Here is a 21,760-nt window from a genome sequence, read left to right as displayed (position 1 = left end):
ACATTCTAAAAGCACTACATTTTTACTGCCCATCCTCAAATCAACATTTTATATACAAGACATTATATTTTACATCCTTTTATTTTGTGTATTCGTTAAATTATTGTATATATAATTGATTTTACTACTTTTGTCTTTTAACTTTCATACTAGCTTTTTAAGTGATTATTTTACCTTTAGTATCTGTTTTTACCAGTAAATTTTTTTTCCTCTCGAAACTTTCTTCTATTTATAGCTTTTTCTTTTCCACTTAAACAAGTCCTTTTAGGGGCGCCTGGGTGGCGCAGTCGGTTAAGCGTCCGACTTCAGCCAGGTCACGATCTCGCGGTCTGTGAGTTCGAGCCCCGTGTCAGGCTCTGGGCTGATGGCTCAGAGCCTGGAGCCTGTTTCTGATTCTGTGTCTCCCTCTCTCTCTGCCCCTCCCCCGTTCATGCTCTGTCTCTCTCTGTCCCAAAAATAAATAAACGTTGAAAAAAAAAATTAAAAAAAAAAAAAGTTCTTTTAGTATTTCTTATAAGGCTGTTTAGTTGTGATGAGCTTTAACTTTTGTGTCTGGGAAACTCTATTTTTCCTTCAATTCCAAATAATAACCTTGTTGGGTAAAGTATTCTTGATTGTAGGCTTTTTTTTTCCCTTTTAGCACATTGAGTATATCCTGTCCCTCCTTTCTGGACTGCAAAGTTTCTGTTGAAAAATTAGCTGATAGCTTTGCGGGGGGTTTTCTTGTATATAACTCATTGCTTTTATCTTGCTGCTTTTAAGACTCCCTTTTTCTTTAATTTTTGAAGAAATTCTTTTATTTTTAATTTTTAATATTTTAATTACTATGTATCTTGTTTTGGACCTCCATAGGTTTATCTTGTTTGGAGCTTTCTAGGCCTCCTGGACCTGAATGTCCATTTCCTTTCCCAGGTTAGGCCATTATCAGCTATTCTTTCTTTCTTTTTCTTTTTTTAAGTCACGTCATATATATTTATTTTTTATTCTAGTGTTATATTTGCTTAAGATGTACAATATAGTGATTCAACCATTCCATACATCACCCTGTGCTTGTCATGACAAGTGCACTCCTGAATCCCCATCACCTATTTCACCCATCCTCCCACCCCTGCTCCCCTCAGGTGACCATCAGATTATTCTCTATAGTTAAGAGTCTGTTTCTTGGTTTGTCTCTCTCTCCCTCGCTCTCCTTTGCCTGTTTGTTTTGTTTCTTAAATTCCACATATGAGTGAAATCATACAGTATCTGTATTTCCCTGACTTATTTAATTTACCATTTATACTTGCTAGCTCTATCCATGTTGTTGCAAATGGCAAGGTGTTATTTATTATGGCTGAATACTGTTCTATTGTGTATATATACCATATTTTCTTTATCCATTCATCTACTGATGAACTGGTTCCATAATTTGGCTATGGTAAATAATGCTGCCATAAACGTAGGGGTGCATGTATCCCTTTGAATTAGTGTTTTTTTTGTATTCTGGGGGTAAATACCCAGTAGTACAATTACTGGATTACAAGATTTTTTTCTTAATGTTCATTTATTTTTGAGAGAGACAGACAGAGCAAGCGGGGGAGGTACAGAAAGAGGGGAAGACACAGAATCTGAAGCAGGCTCCAGGCTCAGAGCTTTCAGCACAGAGCCCAACGCGGGGCTCCAACTCATGAACTACAAGATCATGATCTGAGTCAGAGTCAGATGACTCTGACTGAGCCACCCAGCCACCCCAAGGATAGTTCTATTCCAGCCTTGCTTTGCTTTTCAAAATTGCTTTGGCTCTTTGGGGTCTTTGGTGGTTCCATATAAATTTTAGGAATGCTTGTTCTAGTTCTGTAAAAAATGCTGTTGGTGTTTTGATAGGGATTGCATTAAATATATGGATTGCTTTGAGTAGCATAGACATTTTAACAATATTTGTTCTTCCAATCCGTGAACATGGAATGAATTTACATTTCCTTTTTTTTTTTTAAGTTTATTTTATTTGTTTTGAGAGAGAGCAAGCAAGCGTGAGTGGGGAAAGAGCAGAGAGAGAAGGAGAGAGAGAATCCAAGCAAGCTCCATGCTGTTAGCACAGAGGTTGATGCAGGGCTTGATCTCACAAACCATGAGATCATGATCTGAGCTGAAATCAAGAGTCAGCTGCTTCACTGACTGAGCCACCCCTGTCTTTCCATTTCTCTGTGTTTTCTTCAATTTCTTTCATCAATGTTTTATAGTTTTCAGAATACAGATCTTTCACCTCTTTGATTAGGTTTATTCTAGGTATCTTATTATTTTTGGTGTATTTGTAAATGGGATTGTTAATTTCTCTTTCTGGTGCGACATTATTAGTGTATAGAAATGCAACAGATTTCTGCTCATTGATTTTTGTATCCTGCAACTTTACTAAATTCATTCAGGAGTTTTAGTAGGTTTTTGATGAAGTCTTTAGGGTTTTCTAGATAAACTATCATGTCATCTGCAAATAGTGAAAGTTTCACTTCTTCCTTACCACTTTGGATGCTTTTTCTTTGTTTTTTGTTGTCTGATTACTGTGGGTAGGACTTTCAGTACTATGTTGAATAAAAGTGGTGAGAGTGGACATCCTACTCTTGTTCCTGACCTTAGGGGAAAAGCTCTCAGTTTTTCCCCATTAAGTGTGATGTTTGCTGTGGATTTTTCATATAAAGCCTTCATTATGTTGAAGATTTTTTATCATGAATGGATGATGTACTTTGTCAAATGGTTTTTTCTATGTCGATTGAAATGAGCATATGGTTTTCATCCTTTCTCCTATTAAGGTGTTGTATCATGTTGATTAATTTGCAAATATTGAACCACACTTGCATCCCAGGAATAAATCCCACTTGGATGATTTTAAAAACAATTTTTTTTTAACATTTATTTATTTTTGGGACAGAGAGAGACAGAGCACGAACGGGGGAGGGGCAGAGAGAGGGGGAGACAAAGAATTGGAAGCAGGCTCCAGGCTCTGAGCCATCAGCCCAGAGCCTGACGCAGGGCTCGAACTCATGGACCGCGAGATCGTGACCTGAGCTGAAGTCGGACGCTTAACCGACTGAGCCACCCAGCCGCCCCATATTGGATGATTTTTTAAACGTATTGTTGGATTTGGTTTGCTATTATTTTGTTGAAGATTTTTACATCTGTGTTCATCAGAGATACTGGCCTGTAGTTCTCTTTTTTAGTGGTGTCTTTTTCTGGTTTTGGTATCAGGGTAATGATGGCATCATAGAATGAATTCGGATGGTTTCCTTCCTTTTTATTGTTTGGAATGGTTTGAGAAGAATAGGTATTATCTCTTTAAAATGTTTGGTGGAATTCACCTGTAAAGTCATCTGATCCTAGACTTTATTTGGGAATTTTTTGATTACTGATTGAATCCTCTTGCTGGTAATTGGTTTGTTCAAATTTTCTATTTCTTCCTGTTTCAGTTTTGGTAGGTTAAGTTTTTTAGGAATTTATCTATTTCTTCTAGATTGTCAAATGTTTTGCATATAGTTTTTCATAATCTCTTAAAATTGTACTTCTGTGGTATTGGTTGTTTCACCTCTTTCATTTGTGATTTTTTTTTTTTTTAGTCCTTTGTCTCTGTCTGTCTGTCTGTCTGTCTCTCTTTTATTCTTTGAGAGAGAGAGTGCAAGGTGAGGCAGGAGGCAGGGGGAACAGAGAGAGAATGAATGAATCTTAAGCAGGCTCCATGCTCAGTGCAGAGCCCAATGTGGGGCTCAATCCCAAGACCCAGGCATCATGACCTGAGCTGAAATCAAGAGTCAGACGTTCAACTGACTAAGCCACCCAGGCACCCCTCTCTCTTTTTCACAGATCTGGTTAAAAAGGTTTATCAATTTTGTTGATCTTTTCAGAGAACCAGCTCCTGGCTTCATTGATCTGTTCTATTGTTTTCATAGTTTCTATATCCTTTCTTATCTTTATTATTTCCTTCCTTCCACTGGTTTTGTTTGTTCTTTTTCTGGCTTTAGGTGTAATGTTAGGTGGTTTATTTGAGATTTTTTCTTGTTTCTTGAGGTAAGTCTGTATTGCTATAAACTTCCCTCTTAGAACAGCTTTTGCTGCATCTCAAAGGTATTGGACTGTTTTCATTTTCATTTGTTTCCATGTAGTTTTCTATTTTTTCTTTGATTTCTTGTTTGACTCATTCATTGCTTAGTAACATGTTTTTTATCCTCCATGTATTTATGGTCTTTCCAGACTTTCTTCTTGTGGTTGATTTCTAGCTTTGTGGCATTGTGGTCAGAAAAGATACCTGGTACAACTTTGATTGTTTTGAATTTGTGGATGCTTGTTTTGTGGCCTGATATGTGATCTATTTTGGAGAATGTTCCATGTTCACTTGAAAAGAAGGTGTATTCTACTGTTTTGGATGGAATGTTCTGAATATATCTGTTGAATCCATCTGGTCCAGTGTGTCATTCAAAGCCACTGTTTCCTTAGTGATACTCTGTTAGGATGATCTGTCCATTAATGTAAGTGGTGTGTTAAGGTCCCCTACTATTATTGTTTTACTATCAGTTTCTTTGTTTTACTATCAATTAGTTCCTTTATGTTTGTTATTAACTGTATTATGTATTTGGACACTTCCATGTTGACATAAACATTTACAATGGCTATATCTTCTTGTTGGAGTATCCCCTTCATTATTATTTTATTTATATCTTTCTTCCCTTCCCTTCTCCCTTTCTTTCCTTTCTTCCTTTTCTTTCCTTTCTTTCCTTTCTTTTCTTTCCTTCCTCTCCTTCCTCTCCTTCCTTTCTCTTTCTTTCTATTTTATTTTTAAGTAATCACTACATCCAACATAGGGTTTAAACACATAATAACCCTGAGACTGAAAGTTGCATGCTCCACTGACTGAGTCAGCCAGGTGCTCCACTACTTAGCTTTCTTTTGATGACCATTTGCATGATAAATATTTCTGCATACCCTCACTTTCAATCTGCAGGTGCCTTTAGGTCTGAAATGAGTCTCTTCTAGGCAGCATATAGACAGATCTTGGTTTTTTCATCCACTCCGTCACTCTGTGTCTTTGGCTTGGAGCATTTGGTCCATTTACATTCAAACTAATAATTTTTTGTTTTTCATTTTTTTAATGTTTGTTTATTTTGAGAGAGGGCACGTGTGCATGTGAGAAGGGGGAAGGGCAGAGAGGGAGAGAGAGAATCCCAAGCAGGCTTTATGCTGCCAGTGCAGTGCCCGATGCAGGGATTGATCTCATGAACTGTGAGATCATGACCTGAGCTGAAATCAAAAGCTGGACACTTAACCAAATGAGCCACCCAGGTGCCCCAAAACTAATTATTGGTAGATATGTATTTGTTGTCATTTGGTTACTTTTGTGGGTTTTGTAGCTTTTCTCTGATCCTTTCTTCTTTTTTTCTCTTTGATGATTTGCTGGTTTTCTTTAGTGATATACTTGGATTCTTTGTTCTTTATTTTTTGCATATCTATTACTGTTTTTTGATTTGTGGTTACCATTTAGTTTATATATAATATCTGCATATAGCAGTATATTAAACTGATGGTCACTTCATTTTGAACTCATTCTATACTCTCCTCCATGTTTCAATATTTGGTATCATATTTTACATTGTGTTCCTCTTGACTGATTTTTATAGATATACTTAATTTTTTGCTTTTGTGCTTCCTATTCTTACTCTTATGATTTTTGCTTTCCACTCAGAGTTCCCCTTAACATTTCTTATAGGTTCATTTAGTGATTATGAATTCCTTCAGTTTTTGCTTATCTGGGAAAATATCCTTCCTTCTATTGAATGATAGCCATGAATGATGGCCTTAAATGATAGCCTTACTGGATAGAGTATTTTTGGCTGCAGATTTTTCTCCTTCAGCACTTAGAATACATCATGACACTCCCTTCTGTCCTGCAAAATTTCTGCTGAAGTATTAACTGATATCTTTATAGGGTTTCCTTAGTACATAACTGTCTTCTTTTCTCTTGCAACCTTTAACATTTTTTCATTGTCACCATTTTTTACCATTTTAATTGCTATGTGTCTTGGTATGGACCTCCTTGGGTTGCATTTGTTGTGGGAAACTCTAGGCTTCCTGAATGGGGGTCTGTGTTTTCCTCCTGAGATTTGGGAAATTTTTATATATTATTTCTTCAAATACATTTTCTTCCCCCTTTCTCTTTTCTACTTCTGGGACCCCTGTAATAGAATGTTAGTATATTTTATGTTCTCACAGAGGTCCCTTAACCTATCTTCATTTATTTATTTTTCTCTTTAAAAAAATTGTTAACATTTATTCATTTCTGAGAGACAGAGGGTGAGCAGGGGAGGGGCAGAGTGAGAGGGAGACACAATCCGAAGTAGGCTCCAGGCTCTGAGCTGTCAGCACAAAGCTCGATGCAGGGCTCAAACTCACGGACAGCGAGATCATGACCTAAGCTGAAGTCAGAAGCTTAACCGACTGAGCCACCCAGGCACCCCTATCCTCATTTTTTAAAAATCTTATTTGTATGCTTTTTAAGTAGACTCCATGCCCAGCATGGAGTACAACACAGGGCTTGAACTCACGATCCTGAGACTGAGACCTGAGCTGAGATCAAAAGTCAGACACTGAACCAAGTGGGCCACTCAAGTGCCCCATAACCTATCCTTATTTTTATTGTTTTGTTTTGTTTTAATATGTATTTTTATTTTTGAGAAAGACAGAAACAGAGCATGAGCAGGGGAGGGGCAGAGAGAGAGGGAGACACAGAATCTGAAGTGGGCTCCAGGTTCTGAGCTGTCAGCACAGAAGAGCCTGACGCGGGGCTCGAACTCACGAACTGCGAGATCGTGACCTGAGCCGAAGTCAGGGGCTTACCTATCCTCATTTTTAAAACATTTTTCTTTTTGCTGTTTAATTTGATTGCTTTCTACTACCCTGTCTTCCAGATCAGTGATTCGTGATGCTGCATCCTTTAATCTACTGTTGACTCCCTCTAGTGTATTTTTCATTTTACTTACAGTATTCAGCTCTGATTGGTTCTTTTTACATTTTTTTTATTTCTTTGTTGAAGTTCTGAGTTCATCTACTCTTACTCTTCTCGCAAGTCTGATAAGCAAGCATCTTTATGACCATTACTTTTGAAAAATCTTTATCAGGTGGATTCGTTATTGTGGTTTTGTTTTGTTCCCTTTTGAGGTTTTGTCTTTTATTTTGGAACATGGAATGTTCCTCTGTCTCTTCACTTTGACACTGTGTGTTTGTTTCTGTGTATTAGGTAGGCCAGTTACAGTCCTGGTTTTGAAGGTAGTGCCCTTATATAGAACCAGGCTAGAACCAGGCCCTCCAGGTCTTCCCACGTGTGGACTGTCTGTGTCCTCCTGTTGTGACTTGACTGCAACTGGTGCAGACGTGATGGTGGGTAGGGCTGGCCTCCAGCACAGTTGGCTGAGAGGCCCTGCTGCAGCTGCTGTCCTGTTGGGTGAGGTTAGTCCCCAGAACAGCTCACTGAGAGTCCTTGCCGCAATTCTTGCTGACGTGCCGGTGGGCAAGGCTGCCTCCCCCTCCCTGCCGGTTCCGGCAAGGGCTGTCCAACGTGTCAGGGCAGTAGTCACTTGGGGAGGATGCTGGTCCCATCCAAGGTTGTCAGTTGGGTGTGGCTGGGCAGGAGCTCCTTTGGAGGAGCACCTGCTGGGGTGGGTGGTGTGGGTCTGAAGGGAAATGCTGGGGTGGGGTGAGTGATGTTAACCATTACATGGAGAGTGTCCAAACTGGCTCTCATCAGCATTGGGGCAGTTAGGTTGAAGGAGGGCAAGAAAAATGATATGTGCCAGCACTTCTATCCTGGAGAAAGTTCTTACAGATTCTTGCCCCTCTGACACATGCCCTACAGTCCATCAATTTACACATGAAACCCAGGTGCTTTTGAGACTGCTGCCTCTGTGATGGGTCTTGGAGTGAGTGATAGTGTGTTTGCCCTTTAAGAGTGGAGTCTCTGTTTTCTGTATCCCTCTGGGTCTCCCAGAATTAATCCCTGCTGATTTTAAAAGCCAGAAATAATGGGGGCTTGTCTTCCCAGGGCAGGGTGTGTTGGATGTGGGGCTTGATCCCCTCATTCCTCAGGGAGGATCTTTGTACTGTGATAACCCTTGTGCGTGTGGTTCCCTACCTGTGGTTCACCACACTGGGAGTTTAGTTCCTAACCACATCTCTGGCCTCCTTCCTTCTCAATATGGCTTTCTCTTTATGACTTCAGCTGTGGAAGAGCTGTTCTGCCAATCTTCATGTCATTTACAGAGTGAGCTGCACTATATTTAGCTGCAGGCTTGATGTGTCTGTGGGAGGAAATGAGTTCAGGATCCTCTTACTCTGCCATCTTTTTAAGCTCCCCCTTATTGTCTCTAACTTTTGACACTTTAATTATAACATGTCTTGGTGGGGGTCTCTTTGGATTCCTTTTTATTTGGAACTCTATGGGCTTCCTTGGTCTAGATGCCTATTTTCTCCCCCAGATTAGAGAAGTTTTTGGCCATTATTTCTTCATACATTTTCTTCCCTCCTCTCTTCTCCTTCTGAGAGCCCTGTAATGCATATAGTGATTTTCTTGATGATGTCCTGTAAGTCCCTTAAGCTATATTCACTTGTTTTCATCTTTTTTCTTTTTGCTGTTCTGATTCATTGATTTCCACAGCCCTGTCTTTGAGTTCACTGATCCTTTCTTTTGCTTCATCTAGCCTCCTTTTGTTTTCATGTGTGTGTGTTTTTAATGCTTATTTTTGAGAGAGAGAAACAGAAAAAGAGAGCAAGAAAAAGAGAGAGAGAGAGAGAGAGAGAGAGAGAGAGAGAGAGAGAGAGAGAAAGCATGAGTGGGTGAGGGGCCAACAGAGAGAGGAAGGCACAGAATCTGAAGCAGGCTCCAGGCTCTGAGCTGTCATCACAGAGCTCGATGCAGAGCTCAAACTCACGAATGGTGAGATCATGACCTGAGCCGAAGTCAGACGCGTTAGTCCAACTGAACCACCCAGGTGCCCCTATCTAGCTTCCTTTAGTTCAGCTATTGTATTCTTCAGCTCTGTGACTTCTGTTTGGTACTTTGTTATATTTCCTCTCTGTTGAAATTTTCACTTCGTTCATTGATTATTTTGAGCTTGGTGAGCATCTTTCTGACCATTATCTTGAAGTCTTTATAAGGTAAATCACTTACCTCCATTTCACTATGGTCTTATTTTGAGGTGTTTATTTTTTTAAGTTTTTATTTTTTTATTTTGAGAGAGAGAGGGAAGTGGGAGGGGCAGTGAGAGAGAGTCCCAAGCAGGCTCCGCACTGTCAGTGCGGAGCTGGATGTAGGGCTCGAACTCCCGAACCGGGAGATCACAACCTGAGCCGAAGTCAAGAGTCATATGCTTAATGGACTGAGCCACCCAGGTGCCCCTTATTCTGAGGTTTTTATTCTTTCTTTTCCTCTCTGTTGGTTTCTGTGTATTAGAGGACAGAGCCACCCCTTTCAATTTTGAAGGAGTGGGCTAGTGTAGGAGACCATCCTTACTGTTCAACCCTGCCCTAGCTCTTGAGTGTCTCATCAACCTTTGTGATTGTACCAGCGGCTTACTTTACTGTTACTGATTCCTGGTAGTTGAAAGTATGCCAAGACCTGCCCATGTCCCAAAGGGGAGGATCTCAGTCAGTACCCAGATTCAGGCTGGTTGGAAGTCAGACCCTCACACGGAAGCTTTTAAAGTATGCAAATGCACCTTTTTCAGGGAAGAGTGGGAAATGAGCATTTCTGTCTGCCCCCTCTGTACTGAGCCCTGGGGTGATTGCCAGTTAAGAAATGTTTCTTTATTTGCTACTGTCCCATTGAACCTTGAACAGAAGCCCCACCAGCCACCAGAGCCAGGCTATCAAGGAACCTTTTGGGTGGTATAAGTGCTGTGGTACCAGATGGTGTTGGGGCACCACATTCCTTTCCCAAAGGCACCAGTGACCTGGGTAGGACAGAGGGAGAATGAGAATATGGTGCCCACTGGACCCCCTTCCTGGCCTCCAGATGTGTATTCAATTAGAAGCCAGCCTCTCAGACCACAGCTATGAGCTAATCAGCCTCTCACACACCTCCAGGCTCTCTGTTTCAGTCTGCTGGACCCTGGTGGTGGTAGCCACTTATGAACTGTTTCTTGGACTATCAAGGCCCCGTGGGACCCATGAACATAAGACCTGCTGGCCACCAGACCCAGGTGGTCAAGGGGTGTCTCCTAGGCAGTAGTTGCAAAAAGTGGGACACCAAATGTGTGCACAAGCTCCTTTTTAGGAGATACTGGTGACCTGGAGCAAGGCAGAGGGAATTTGAAGATAGCATCGCACTCAGGTCTCTGGAGAGGATTGTACTGGCCCTTAGATACATGTTTTAATTGGAAGCCAGCCCCTCAGGCCACAGCCATAAAGCTAAGCTGACAGAGCTCTCACAGAAAGACTGCCGTGTGTTTCAGTGGCTGTCCCCAGGCTGTGCCCCAGGAGGCAGCCAGTGAAGCACTCTTTCTGCATTTGTTAAAATACGGGACCTGTGAACTTAAGCCCTGCTGGCCACCAGAGCCAGGTGACCAGGGGTGTTCTCTAGACAGAAACCACACAAACCTGGGCACCAGATATGTGCACCAGCTCCTCCCTGGGAAATGCCAGTGACCGGGAGTGAGGCCAGAGGAGGGGGCAGAAACCGTGCCCACAGGCCTCTAGATGTGTGACATCAGAAGCCTGCCCTTCAGGCTGAAGGTTAAGATAAGCAACATGGCCTCCTTCAAAAGTCTGGGGCTACGTTTCGGTGGCTGGCTCCGCACTGCGCCCTGGGAGGCGGTAGCCAGTTAAGAACTGTTGCTGCATTTGTTAATAGTCCCATGGAACCCCCAAATGGAAGCTGCTTGTGCCGGGTGATCAAGAGGTGTCCCCTGGGTGGCAGTTGCTGCAAAAACTGGGGCACCAGACATAAAAGCAGAGCACCACATGGGTGCACGAGCTCCTTTCCCAGTGTGTGTGGGGGTGGGGGTTGGGGGGGGGACAGTGGGGGGGGGCGTGCAGAGGGAGAGGGCAAGATGGCGCCTGCCAGGTATCAGACTTTGGAGAGTATTTCAGTAGGGCCTATGCGTTTTAAATTGGGTGCCTGCCCCTCAGGCTGGAGCTTTAAGATAAGCAACTAGGCCTCTTGTACAAAACGGGCACTTTCTGGTCAGCTGCCTCTGCTCTGGGCCCTGGAGTCCGCACCAGCCCTTTAAGAGCTGTTTCTCAGATTGCTGCAGCCTTGTGGGTCTCCTGGATACAAGTCCCTTTGGCTTTCAAAGCTAGTCGTTCTGGGGTCTCATCTCTCAGATGTGGCTCTTAAAAGTTGGGAGTGCCAGATGTGGGATTCAAGCTCTTCAGTCGGGGAGCTTGCTAGAGGTCGTGAGGTCCCTCCTGACTGGGTTGCGAACCAGAAGCGAGGTTTATGCTGAGATTGCAGCAAAACAAAGAGCTGCGTGCTTTGCTTTGTTGATAGATCTAGATTAAAAGTATTTTTAGGATTATAGAGTGGGAGTCAGTGTTCTGTGGCCCACTGCCTATTTTTGTGTAGCTGTGATTTTTTTATGGTTTTAAAAGGTTGGGGAGAAAATGTCACAAAGATCCAGCCCACAAAGCTTAAAATGTTTACTATCTGGACTTCTATAGAAAAGTTTGGCAACCCCTGATATAGAGCAATGTGTGTTAAAGCACCTCTGGGTGAGAGGTGCACCTGTGAAACAGGTTTAGATTAATTACAACAGTGGTTTGTCTATTTGGAGTGGGGAATTATAGATGTGAGTTCTAAAACTAGGAGCTCTGCCCTAAAAGTGTACATATACCAAATTGTTCCTGTGTCCATTCCAGCCATTATGGCCCCCAGGTTAAGAATCTTTGCACTCTAGGGGCGCCTGGGTGGCTCAGTCGGTTGAGTGACTTCGACTCAGGTCATGATCTCACAGTTCATCATGAGTTCGAGCCCCACGTTGGGCTTTGCATTGACAGTGCACAGCCCGCTTCAGATCCTCTGTCTCCCATCTCTCTGCCCCTCCCCTGCTCATGCTCTCTCAAAAATAAACATTAAGATCTTGTCTAACCTAATTACCTCCTTAAAAGCCCTATCTCCAAGCAGTCACTTTGGGGGTTAGGCTTCAACTTCTGAATTTGAATTGTTTCACAGAGTCTGTAATACAGATCCTGCCTCTTTAATCTCTGTGAGCAGGCATGCTTTCCAGGTGGTTTGCTCCTGAATCCCACGTACTACTTACAGTATTTGCTGGATTAATGAATGCTGGACACCAGGCAGATGTAAAAGAGAATGCATGGAGGAATATGAAATGCTAATTTAAGTGTCACATTAAAAGGCGATTGCAATTCTTTGGAGAAACTAAGAATAACTAAGGAAAGCTTTTGTTTTTCTTCTTAAATGAGAGAGTTTCCTATTTGGCATTGTTTGCATGTAAGAAGGCCTATGAAGCAAAGACAAAGCCAAAATTGTTGATCTAGAGATTCTGGAGAATCGGGAGGAGTGGACATCTGGACTCTATGTGTTTTCAGAACTGACTGGAGAAACCGTTCATAATCTTGGCAAAAAAGAATATGGTACATTATATAATTTTATGTGGGATAGAGAGAAATAGGATCTTTTACTGCCAAAATGGCTGATAAAAAACAGGCCAATGTGGTTTCTATGTGGGGAGGGTGAAGTTTACATTCGAAGGCTATTTGTGTAGGAATTTTTGTCCTAAGCCGTGAATTAGCTCAAAGCTGAAAACTTTGAAGGGCCAATTGTGAGGGCTGCGATAACCCATTATTTCCCTCCATTCAGAGGAAGATCTGATAAAAACTTGAGAGGTTTTGTTCCAGGTTAAGAACTTGGACCCATCACCATTTGAGTTTGCCTTTCAGAAAATCATCAGGAATGGGACCATTTACATAAAAAAACCATGGTTCTAATTCCGGTTTGTCCCTTCAACAAAATGAGGTAGCTTTACCTGTAGAGGCCTGTGGTAACACATGTAGTACTTGGGGTTCAGATTAGATTAATAAAGGCTAATGCAATTTTATAGTTCCAACAAAAGGGTTTTTTTTTAAACCCAGTTAATACAGTATTCTAAATAAATGAGAAATAGAGCAATTTGCTTAAGCTAAATTTTACACATCATTTATTGTTTCAACAAGAGAAATGCTTTGCATTTAAAAACTTAATTGAATGGGGGGCACCTGGCCAGCACAGTAGGTAGGTAGAGCGTGTGATGTGATCTTAGGGTCATAAGTCTGAGTCCCATGTTGGGTGTAGAGATTACTTAAACTAGTTGCTCAGATAGGTTTTCTTTGGTTTTTTTTTTTTTTTATTCTTTGTTTTCCAAGTTTTAGCACCCAAACTTGGCAAATATCATGGAGATTTGTACAAACATGCATGTACATATATATATACACTCACACATTTTAGTTTAAAGCCTTGATTCCTCATTAAACCTTGTGCTCAGGCTCCTGTTAAAAAGCAGGAAAGTAGTGAGGAGAATCAGGGGAAACGTGAATAAATCCCAATTGATAACTTCCTTGTTATGAATTAATGCAGGCATTTTAAGGTAAAATCCATCACCTTGCTAAAACTTCCACTAAACTACAGCCTCACCTATTTACAAGAAAATAAATAAAAAGTCCCTTACACACTTCAATGTGGTTTAATGACAAGCTAGAGGAGCATTTGTATTTTGTTGTTATTTCAAGTAAGACAGTTAATGTTGCAGTGATTAAAATTTCAGGTGTTAAAAACTAATTTCAAGCAAGGTCATTATTATACGCTGAACCTGAATTCTTCAGACACTTGTCTTTAAATCACTATGCAAATCCATGACCGCAGCATTCAGGTTTTGTAATTTAAAAAGATCAGGTTTGGTCACTGAAGAGTAAACACGATTAGTTTACTCTAGGTCGTTTGAGTTTGTTTTTCTCCGTAGGAGCTTTCCTCTTCTGTGATGATCCAGGCCCAGGTTCCTTATTCTGAAGAAATGAAATAGTTTCTGACAGACAGTAGTTTTCTACTTGAGGAGGGGATTCCTATAAAAGCGGGGAAAAACAACATTGTTCATTTTTTTTTCAGATTTCAAAGTGTTATTAGGTAATTCTTTAACCAAAATAATTTTGTCTTTTAAGGTGCTACCTAGCCCTTGTCACATTTAGGGAACAGACTGTGTGTGACAAAATCTCACCTTTTATCAGAAAAACTCATAGTTTTTTACTTATTTTACAGATAAGATAAAGGTCAAATAATATTATAGAACTAGCAGGTGGCAAAGCCAAAATTCATATACTCTACTCTACCTGCCTCAAAAACCTTTGCAATTCTCTTATAACCATATCCTGGCTGAAAAGGACCTTTCCTCCCTATTACAAGTGTGATAAAACTTGGTTTTCTAGCAAGATGGCAGACGGGATAACATGAAAATGAATCTTTTGATTGGACTCTTCCCCTGGATGACAACTTGTGACCCAAATATATTAAAAGCACCTAACACAAGACACACGAGAGGAAACGAGATCAGGCAAATACTAGGGTGAGTTTCTCTTTTTGTCATTTGTTTGTTTTTGGTCTGAGGAGAAGCCCCAGTCTGTGTCATGTGGTCTGGCTAAACCTCAACAGAAAACACCACAGCCACTGGAAAATGAGGTGGGAAATCTCAGGAAGGAGCAGGGGAAGTCCCAAAGTCTGTTGTGAACTCTGCCCAAATCTTTCACTTCTCCCCATGGATGTACAGAGGTGGCTCAACGTAAGGCTAAAGATTTAAGCCCCCACGTATTGCAGAAGGTGCCTGCGAAGCAAACAGAATGGCACTCTCCTGAGGAACACAACAGAATCTAGAGTTTCTACAACTTATAACGTCCAGATATATCCAAAATTACTCCACATCTGAAGAACATGACCCATTCTCAAGAAAAAACAATTAGAATCCAAAAGCCCAAAAAAGAAATAGATATAAAACCTAAAACATATACTGAAACTTACAAAATGCTGATGAAAGAAATCAAAGACGACCTAAGTAGACATGCTGTGTTCATGGACCAAAAGGCTTAATATAGTAAAGATGTCAATTCACTCATAGTCTTAATGTGATTCCTATCAAAATGGTAGCAAAATGTTTTCGCAGGCATGTAAATAAGCTTATTTAAAAACTTACACAGAAAGGTGCAGGCCCTAGAACAGCTGAGACTGTCTTGAAAAAGAAGAGTAAAGAGGACTGCTTCACATTAGGGCTTACTACATGTATAACAGGACGCGCTATTGCAGAGGTAAAGACACCTAGACGAGTAGGATGGAAAACCCAGAAATAGCCCCCACAACATGCCCAAGTGAATTCTGGCAAAGGTTCAAAGCAACTAAATGGAGGATGGTTTTTATGGTGGAGCAACTGGACATTCTAAGACCATTTTTTACCTAAATTTCATACCTACATGAACCTCACACCTCATAGGACCTTTATGAAGAGGACAAAAGCATATCACAGTTACTCTGATGAGCCATTATAGAAATGCACATTAAAGCCACAGTGAGAGATTACCTACACATCAACTGAATGGCTAAAATAAGAGACAGATGCTGATAAGGATACAGAAAAACAACACTGGTAGGAATTTAAAATATGACCACTCTGAAAACACACTCTCAATCATTTATCCCAGTGTAATGAAATCTTTTCTCACAAATGTTCATGGCAGCTTTTTTTTTTTTTTAAAATGTTTGAGAGCACACGTGGGAGTTGGGTAGGGGTAGAGAGGGGGTGGAGAGAGAGAATCCCAAGCAAGCTCCACACTCAGTGCAGAGCCCAAAGCAGGGCTCAATCCCATGACTGGGAGATCATGACCTGAGCTAAAATCAAGAGTTGGCTGCTCAAGTGTCTGAGCCACCCAGGTGCCCCAGAGCAGCTTTATTCAATAACAGCCCCAAACTAGAAATAACCCAGATGTCCTTCAATAGGTTAATGGTTAAAGCTGTAGTACATCTGAACTATTCAGCAATAAAGATAAAATTGATACAAGTAACAACTTGATTAAAAAAAAAGCCAAATATTAGACACTATACTGATTCCATTTAAGATTTTAAATGACACAATTACAGAAACTGACAATGGATTAGTGGTTGCCAGAAGTAAGACAGCTCAGAGAAGAGAATGAAGGGAAGGAGGTGGGTGTGAGTAAGAAAAGCCAAAATGAAGGATGGCTCTAGTAACAGTGTTCTGTATCTTGACTGTGGTGGCAGACACATAAGGAGAAGTGGGGGGTATTGGAATACACATAGACTGCATCATGTCAATGCCCTAGCCGTAAAATTTTACTACATTTTTGCAAGACCTTATCTACTGGGGGACACTGCATTATTTCTTATAACTGCATTTTTAAATCTACAATTAACTCAAAATAAATTGAACATTTTGTCATGACCCAGATGTTGGATAGTAACCAGTGATACAAAAGCAGCTATTACACTTGAGTGAAATGAAAAAGCAGAACTAGAAGCCACAGAGATTCCAGATACAAAAAAACTTAATTTCACGGTGCCTGAGTGGCCCAGTTGGTTATGTGTTCCATCTCTTGATCTCAGGGTTGTGAGTTCAAGCCCTGCCTTGGGCTCTGTGCTGGGGGTGAAGCCTATTTAAATACAACAAAATTTAGTATTGAAAAAAAAAATCTCCTGGAATAGGCTTAAGAGCAGAATGAAAATAACAGAAAAAAATCAGTAAAGTTGTAGGCAGATAAAGAGGTATTAGTCAATCAGAAAAACACAGAAAAATGACTGCAAATAAACTAAACACAGCTTTAGGAACCTGTGGAACTATATCAAAAGGTATGAGTGACTAAATTCCTAATGGAGCAGAAATAATGACCAAAATTTCTCAAATCTGGTGAAAGTTCCAGACTGACACAGCTCCGCAGAAACCAAGCACGATTAATATAAAGAAACAGCATCTGGAAATATCATAAATGGTGAAAACCAAAGATGAAAATTGTGAACAGTCAGGAAAAAAAAAAAAATGACATACTGCATTGCATACAGAAGAATTCAAATTACCACTGACTTCTTATCAGAAACCATGGAGGCCGCAAGAACGTGGAATCTTTAAAGTAGCAGAAGAAGAAAAAAAATATCAACCCCAAATCCTATATCCTACAAAAAGATCCTTCAAGAATAAAGGTAAAATAGACACTTTCAAAAACAGAAAAAAAACCAAAAAAACCCACTAGAATTGGTCCCATCAGACTTATACTACAAACCAAAATTTTTCAGGCTGAAGGAAAACTGATACCAGAAAGTTTGCTGGCCCCTGCTTTACATTAAAGAACTAGACATTAAATATTTTAGGCTGTGTAGGACAGATGGTCTGTTGCAACTACTCAAGCCAGCTGTTGCAGTGCAAAAGAACAGAGAATATGCAAATGCATGAATGCAGCTGTGTTCCAGTAGAACTTTATAAAAAAGGCAGGGGATAGGATCTGGCCTGTGAGCTACAGTTTACTGTCTCCGAATTTAAAGGACAGGGGAAGCAAAGGAACCCGTATGATTCCAAGTTTTCTGCCTTCTGTGTGAAGTGGCACATGATTCTACCTAGACTATGAAAGGTTAAGGAAGTATATTGTAATCTGTAGAGCAAAACACACCCTGCCGCCAAGCAAAAAAAAAAGGCAAGAAAGGAAGAACACAAGAACAAAGGAGAGAAAATGAAAACAAATTGCAAAAAACCATAAACCCAGTCATATCAATAACTACACTAAAGAATTAACAAGCAAGACCCAAAGATACCCTGTTTAAAAGATGACAAATGAATAGATATCTGTGCTCAAGAACTGGAAGAATTAACATTGTTAAAATGCCCACACTACCCAAAGAAATCTACATATTCAATGCAATCCCTATCAAAATTCCAATGGCATATTTTTACCAGAGATCGGACAAACCTAAATCTGTATGGCTCACAAAGACTCCAAATAGCCAAAACAATCTTGAGAAAGAACAAAGCTGGAGGCATCATGCTCCCTGATTTTAAACTATATTACAATGCTATGGCAATCAAAACAGTATGGTACTGGCATCCAAAGAGATCAATAGAACAGAATAGAAAACTCAGAATTAAACCCAGGGATTTGTGGTCAATTACAAAAGAGCCAAGAATATCTAATGGGAAGAGGATAGTTTCTTCAATAAATGGTGTTGGAAAAACTAGACAGCCACATGTAAAAGAATGAAATGGGACCATGATCTTACATCATACTCAAAAATAAACTCAAGATGGATTAAAGATTTAGATGAAAGACCCAAGACATAAAACCATAAAACTAAAAGAAATCTGTAGGGAGCTCCTTAAAAAAAATTTTCTTTTAATGTTTATTTTTGAGAGAGAGAGAGAAAGAGAGGTCATGAGCGGGAGAGGGGCAGAGACAGGGAGACACAGAATCCAAAGCAGGCTTCAGGCTCTGAGCTGTCAGCACAGAGCCAAACGTGGAGCTCAAACCCACGAACTACGAGATCATGACCTGAGAGGAAGCTGGACGCTTCACTGACTGAGCCACTCAGGCGCCCCTGTAATGAGTGAGTTCCTTTGACATTTCTCTTGGTAAAAATTTTTTGGACTTCACACCAAAAACAAAAGCAACACAAGCAAAAATTAATAAGTGGGATGACATCAGACTAAAAAGCTTCTGCACAGCAAAGGAAACCATCAACAAAAAGAAAGGCAACTTAACAAAGGGAGAAAATTATTTGCAAATCATATATCTGATAGGGGTTAATATCCAAAACAATCTGATTAAAAATGTGAAGATCTGAACATTTTCCCAAAGACATATAGAAGGTCAACAGGTACGTGAAAAGGTGTTCAACGTCACTTATCATCAAAGAAATGCAAATCAAAACCATAAAAAAATATTACCAAACACATTAGAATTAAAAAGTGTTGGTGAGGATATGGAGAAGAGAGAACTCTTTGTACTCTTAGTGGGGTATAAATTGGTGCAGCCATTATTTTTTTCCTCAAAAAATTAAAACTTGAACTACCTTAAGAGTATACTTCTCTTGATAAGCACTGAACCATGTACAGAATTACTGAATCATTATATTGTACACCTGAAACTAATACAACACTGTATATTTCAATTTAAAAAAATGAAAAATAGAACTACCTAGGACTCAGCAATTTGACTTGTACGTATTTATCCAAAATGAAAACAATTTGAAAAGATTTCTGCACCCCTATGTTCATTACAGTATTATTTTCTTTAAAAAAAATTTTTTTAACGTTTATTTTTGAGAGAAAGAGACAGAGTGTGAGGGGGAGAGGAAAGGAGACACAGAATTGGAAGCAGGCTCCAGGCTCTGAGCTGTCAGCACAGAGCCCAATGCGGGGCTCGAACTCACGAACCGTGAGATCATGACCTGAGCTGAAGTCGTACACTCAACTGACTGAGCCACCCAGGCGCCCCTACAGCATTATTTTCAATAGCCAAGATATGAAAACAACCTGAGTACCTGCATGAATAAAAACCTAATATACACACAACAATGGATTAATCAGCCATAAAAAATATTTCAGCCAAGGAACCCTGCCAACTGCAGCAAAATGGATGGACCTTGATGGCCTTAATGCTAAGTGAAATAAGTCGGATAAAAGAATACCAGATGATCTCACTTGTAAATGGAATCTAAAACAAAAACCAAAATAAAACCCACAAATCCCCCAAATGTGATAGACACACAGAACCAAAGAGAGGCTGCCCGATGAAGGGCTGGAGGGCTTAGGGAAATGGGTAAGGGTGACCAAGACATACAAACTTCCAGTTATAAAATAAGTCCTGAGGATAGAATGTACAATATGGTGACCACAGTTAATATTGTATGGTATATCTGAAAGTTGCTAAGAGACTCAATCTTGGGAGTTCTCACAAGAAAGAAAACTTGTCAATGTGTGGTGATGGATATTAACTAGACTTATGGTGATCATTTTGTATATATATATTAACACATGCAATTGTTATGTTGGACATCTGAAATTAATGTTATGTCAATTGCATCTCAGGTAAAACAAAAGGTGGCCAGACTCCTCCTTGAGGCAGATTGCAAGACTCCTTGTTGTTTTTCTTCATGTCAATTGTTTATTTAAATTCTACTTAACACGTACAGTAAACTGGTTTCATGTGTATAATTTACATATAACACCCAGTACTCATCATAACAAGTGCCCTCCTTAGTATGCATCACCCATCTAGCCCATCCCCCCACCCCCTTCCCTCCATCAACCCTGTTTGTTTTCTGTATTTAAGAATCTTTTATGGTTTGTCTACCTGTTTTTATGTTATTTTTGCTTCCCTTCCCTTATGTTCATCTGGTTTGTATCTTAAATTCCACATATGAGTGAAATCACAGGCTATTTGACTGACTTATTTCACTTAGCATAATACACTCTATCCACAGGAAGACTCCTTTTTGAATCAACTGAAACAATTCAAGAAGTACATGAAAGTATGAACCTAGAAGAGAGTCCCCAATAACTAGACCACCCAGACTACTGCATTCAGATCAAAGCTGCCAAGACTTGTGCACTCGGTACTTCCAATCAGCTTTTAATCCTCTACTCTTAACCATGAACAGAAAGCCAAGAATTACCAAATGTCTGATAAATTCCTCTAACATGGAAGATAAAGACCCAAAGAGGTGAATGCAGCTTAGTGGATGCGGAGAGTATGCAGAAATAAGAGAAGTTTGAAAAATAAACCAGTAAATCCTGACATCTAGTAGAAGGTATCACATCTATGAAGCAAAAAAAGATGTTATTAAAATACTAAAATGTAAATTCAAAAAAACTAAAAAAAGGTCTTGCTTATTAAAAACATGATACCTGGGGCGTCTGGGTAGCGCAGTCGGTTAAGCGTCCGACTTCAGCCAGGTCACGATCTCGCGGTCCGTGAGTTCGAGCCCCGTGTCAGGCTCTGGGCTGATGGCTCGGAGCCTGGAGCCTCTTTCCGATTCTGTGTCTCCCTCTCTCTCTGCCCCTCCCCCGTTCATGCTCTGTCTCTCTCTGTCCCAAAAATAAAAATAAAAAAAACGTTGAAAAAAAAATTAAAAAAAAAATAAATAAAAACATGATACCCAAGTGAAGAGCTAACAAAAGGAGAAGAATGAACTGAGGGAACCTCTCAAAAAGTGAAGATTAAAAATACTTGCGAAATAAGAAAATCCAATATGTAAGTAGCAGAAGTACCAGAAGGAATGAACAGAAAATGGAGAGGGAAAATAAAAATCATCACTGAAATAATTCAAGATTTCCCAGAACTGAAAGATACAAGTTACCAGACCAGAAGAGGCTTATCATGTATGGCATTATATAAACAGACCCACATGATAACCTATCATTTTGAAATTTTAGAAAACTAGGGATAAAAAGAGCTTCCTACTAGATTAGTTACATAGATTATGAATCAGGAAGGCTTTAACTACCCAACAGCAATACTAGGAGCAAGGAGACAAGCAATCAAAAGTCCAAGGAGAAAACAGTTTGGATGGGCGTCAAAGGCTGGGTTGGAACTTATCTATCAGTCAAGTGTGAGCACAGAAGAAAGAACTTTCACACATAGAAAATCTCTGTTTATCTCTCATGTGCTTTCTCAAGTAATTACTATAAGATGACCCTCAACAAAAGGAGAGATCAGGATGACATGGGATTCAGAAACAGGAGGTCTGACAAAGAGAAAGGATAGTGAATGGAGGTCCTGG

The 21,760-nt window shown here is 40.1% G+C and overlaps 1 protein-coding gene across 4 annotated transcripts in view; it reads right to left on the bottom strand.

Annotated features, from left to right (window-relative positions):
- Window positions 1–13,140: 13,140 nt before the first annotated feature.
- The window catches only part of TOPBP1 (DNA topoisomerase II binding protein 1), a 61,698-nt gene continuing 53,078 nt past the window's right edge, over window positions 13,141–21,760 (bottom strand). For all 4 annotated transcript variants that reach the window (XM_006936405.5, XM_006936406.4, XM_006936407.3 and 1 more), the window contains one exon: window positions 13,141–14,061. In XM_006936405.5, coding sequence (XP_006936467.1) covers window positions 13,921–14,061 — 141 coding nt within the window. In that variant the 3' untranslated portion in view covers window positions 13,141–13,920. The remainder of the gene's footprint in view (window positions 14,062–21,760) is intronic.

Source organism: Felis catus, chromosome C2 (assembly GCF_018350175.1).
Source record: "Felis catus isolate Fca126 chromosome C2, F.catus_Fca126_mat1.0, whole genome shotgun sequence".
NCBI classification, from domain to species: Eukaryota; Metazoa; Chordata; class Mammalia; order Carnivora; family Felidae; genus Felis; species Felis catus.
This window is presented reverse-complemented; position numbering and strand designations above follow the sequence as displayed.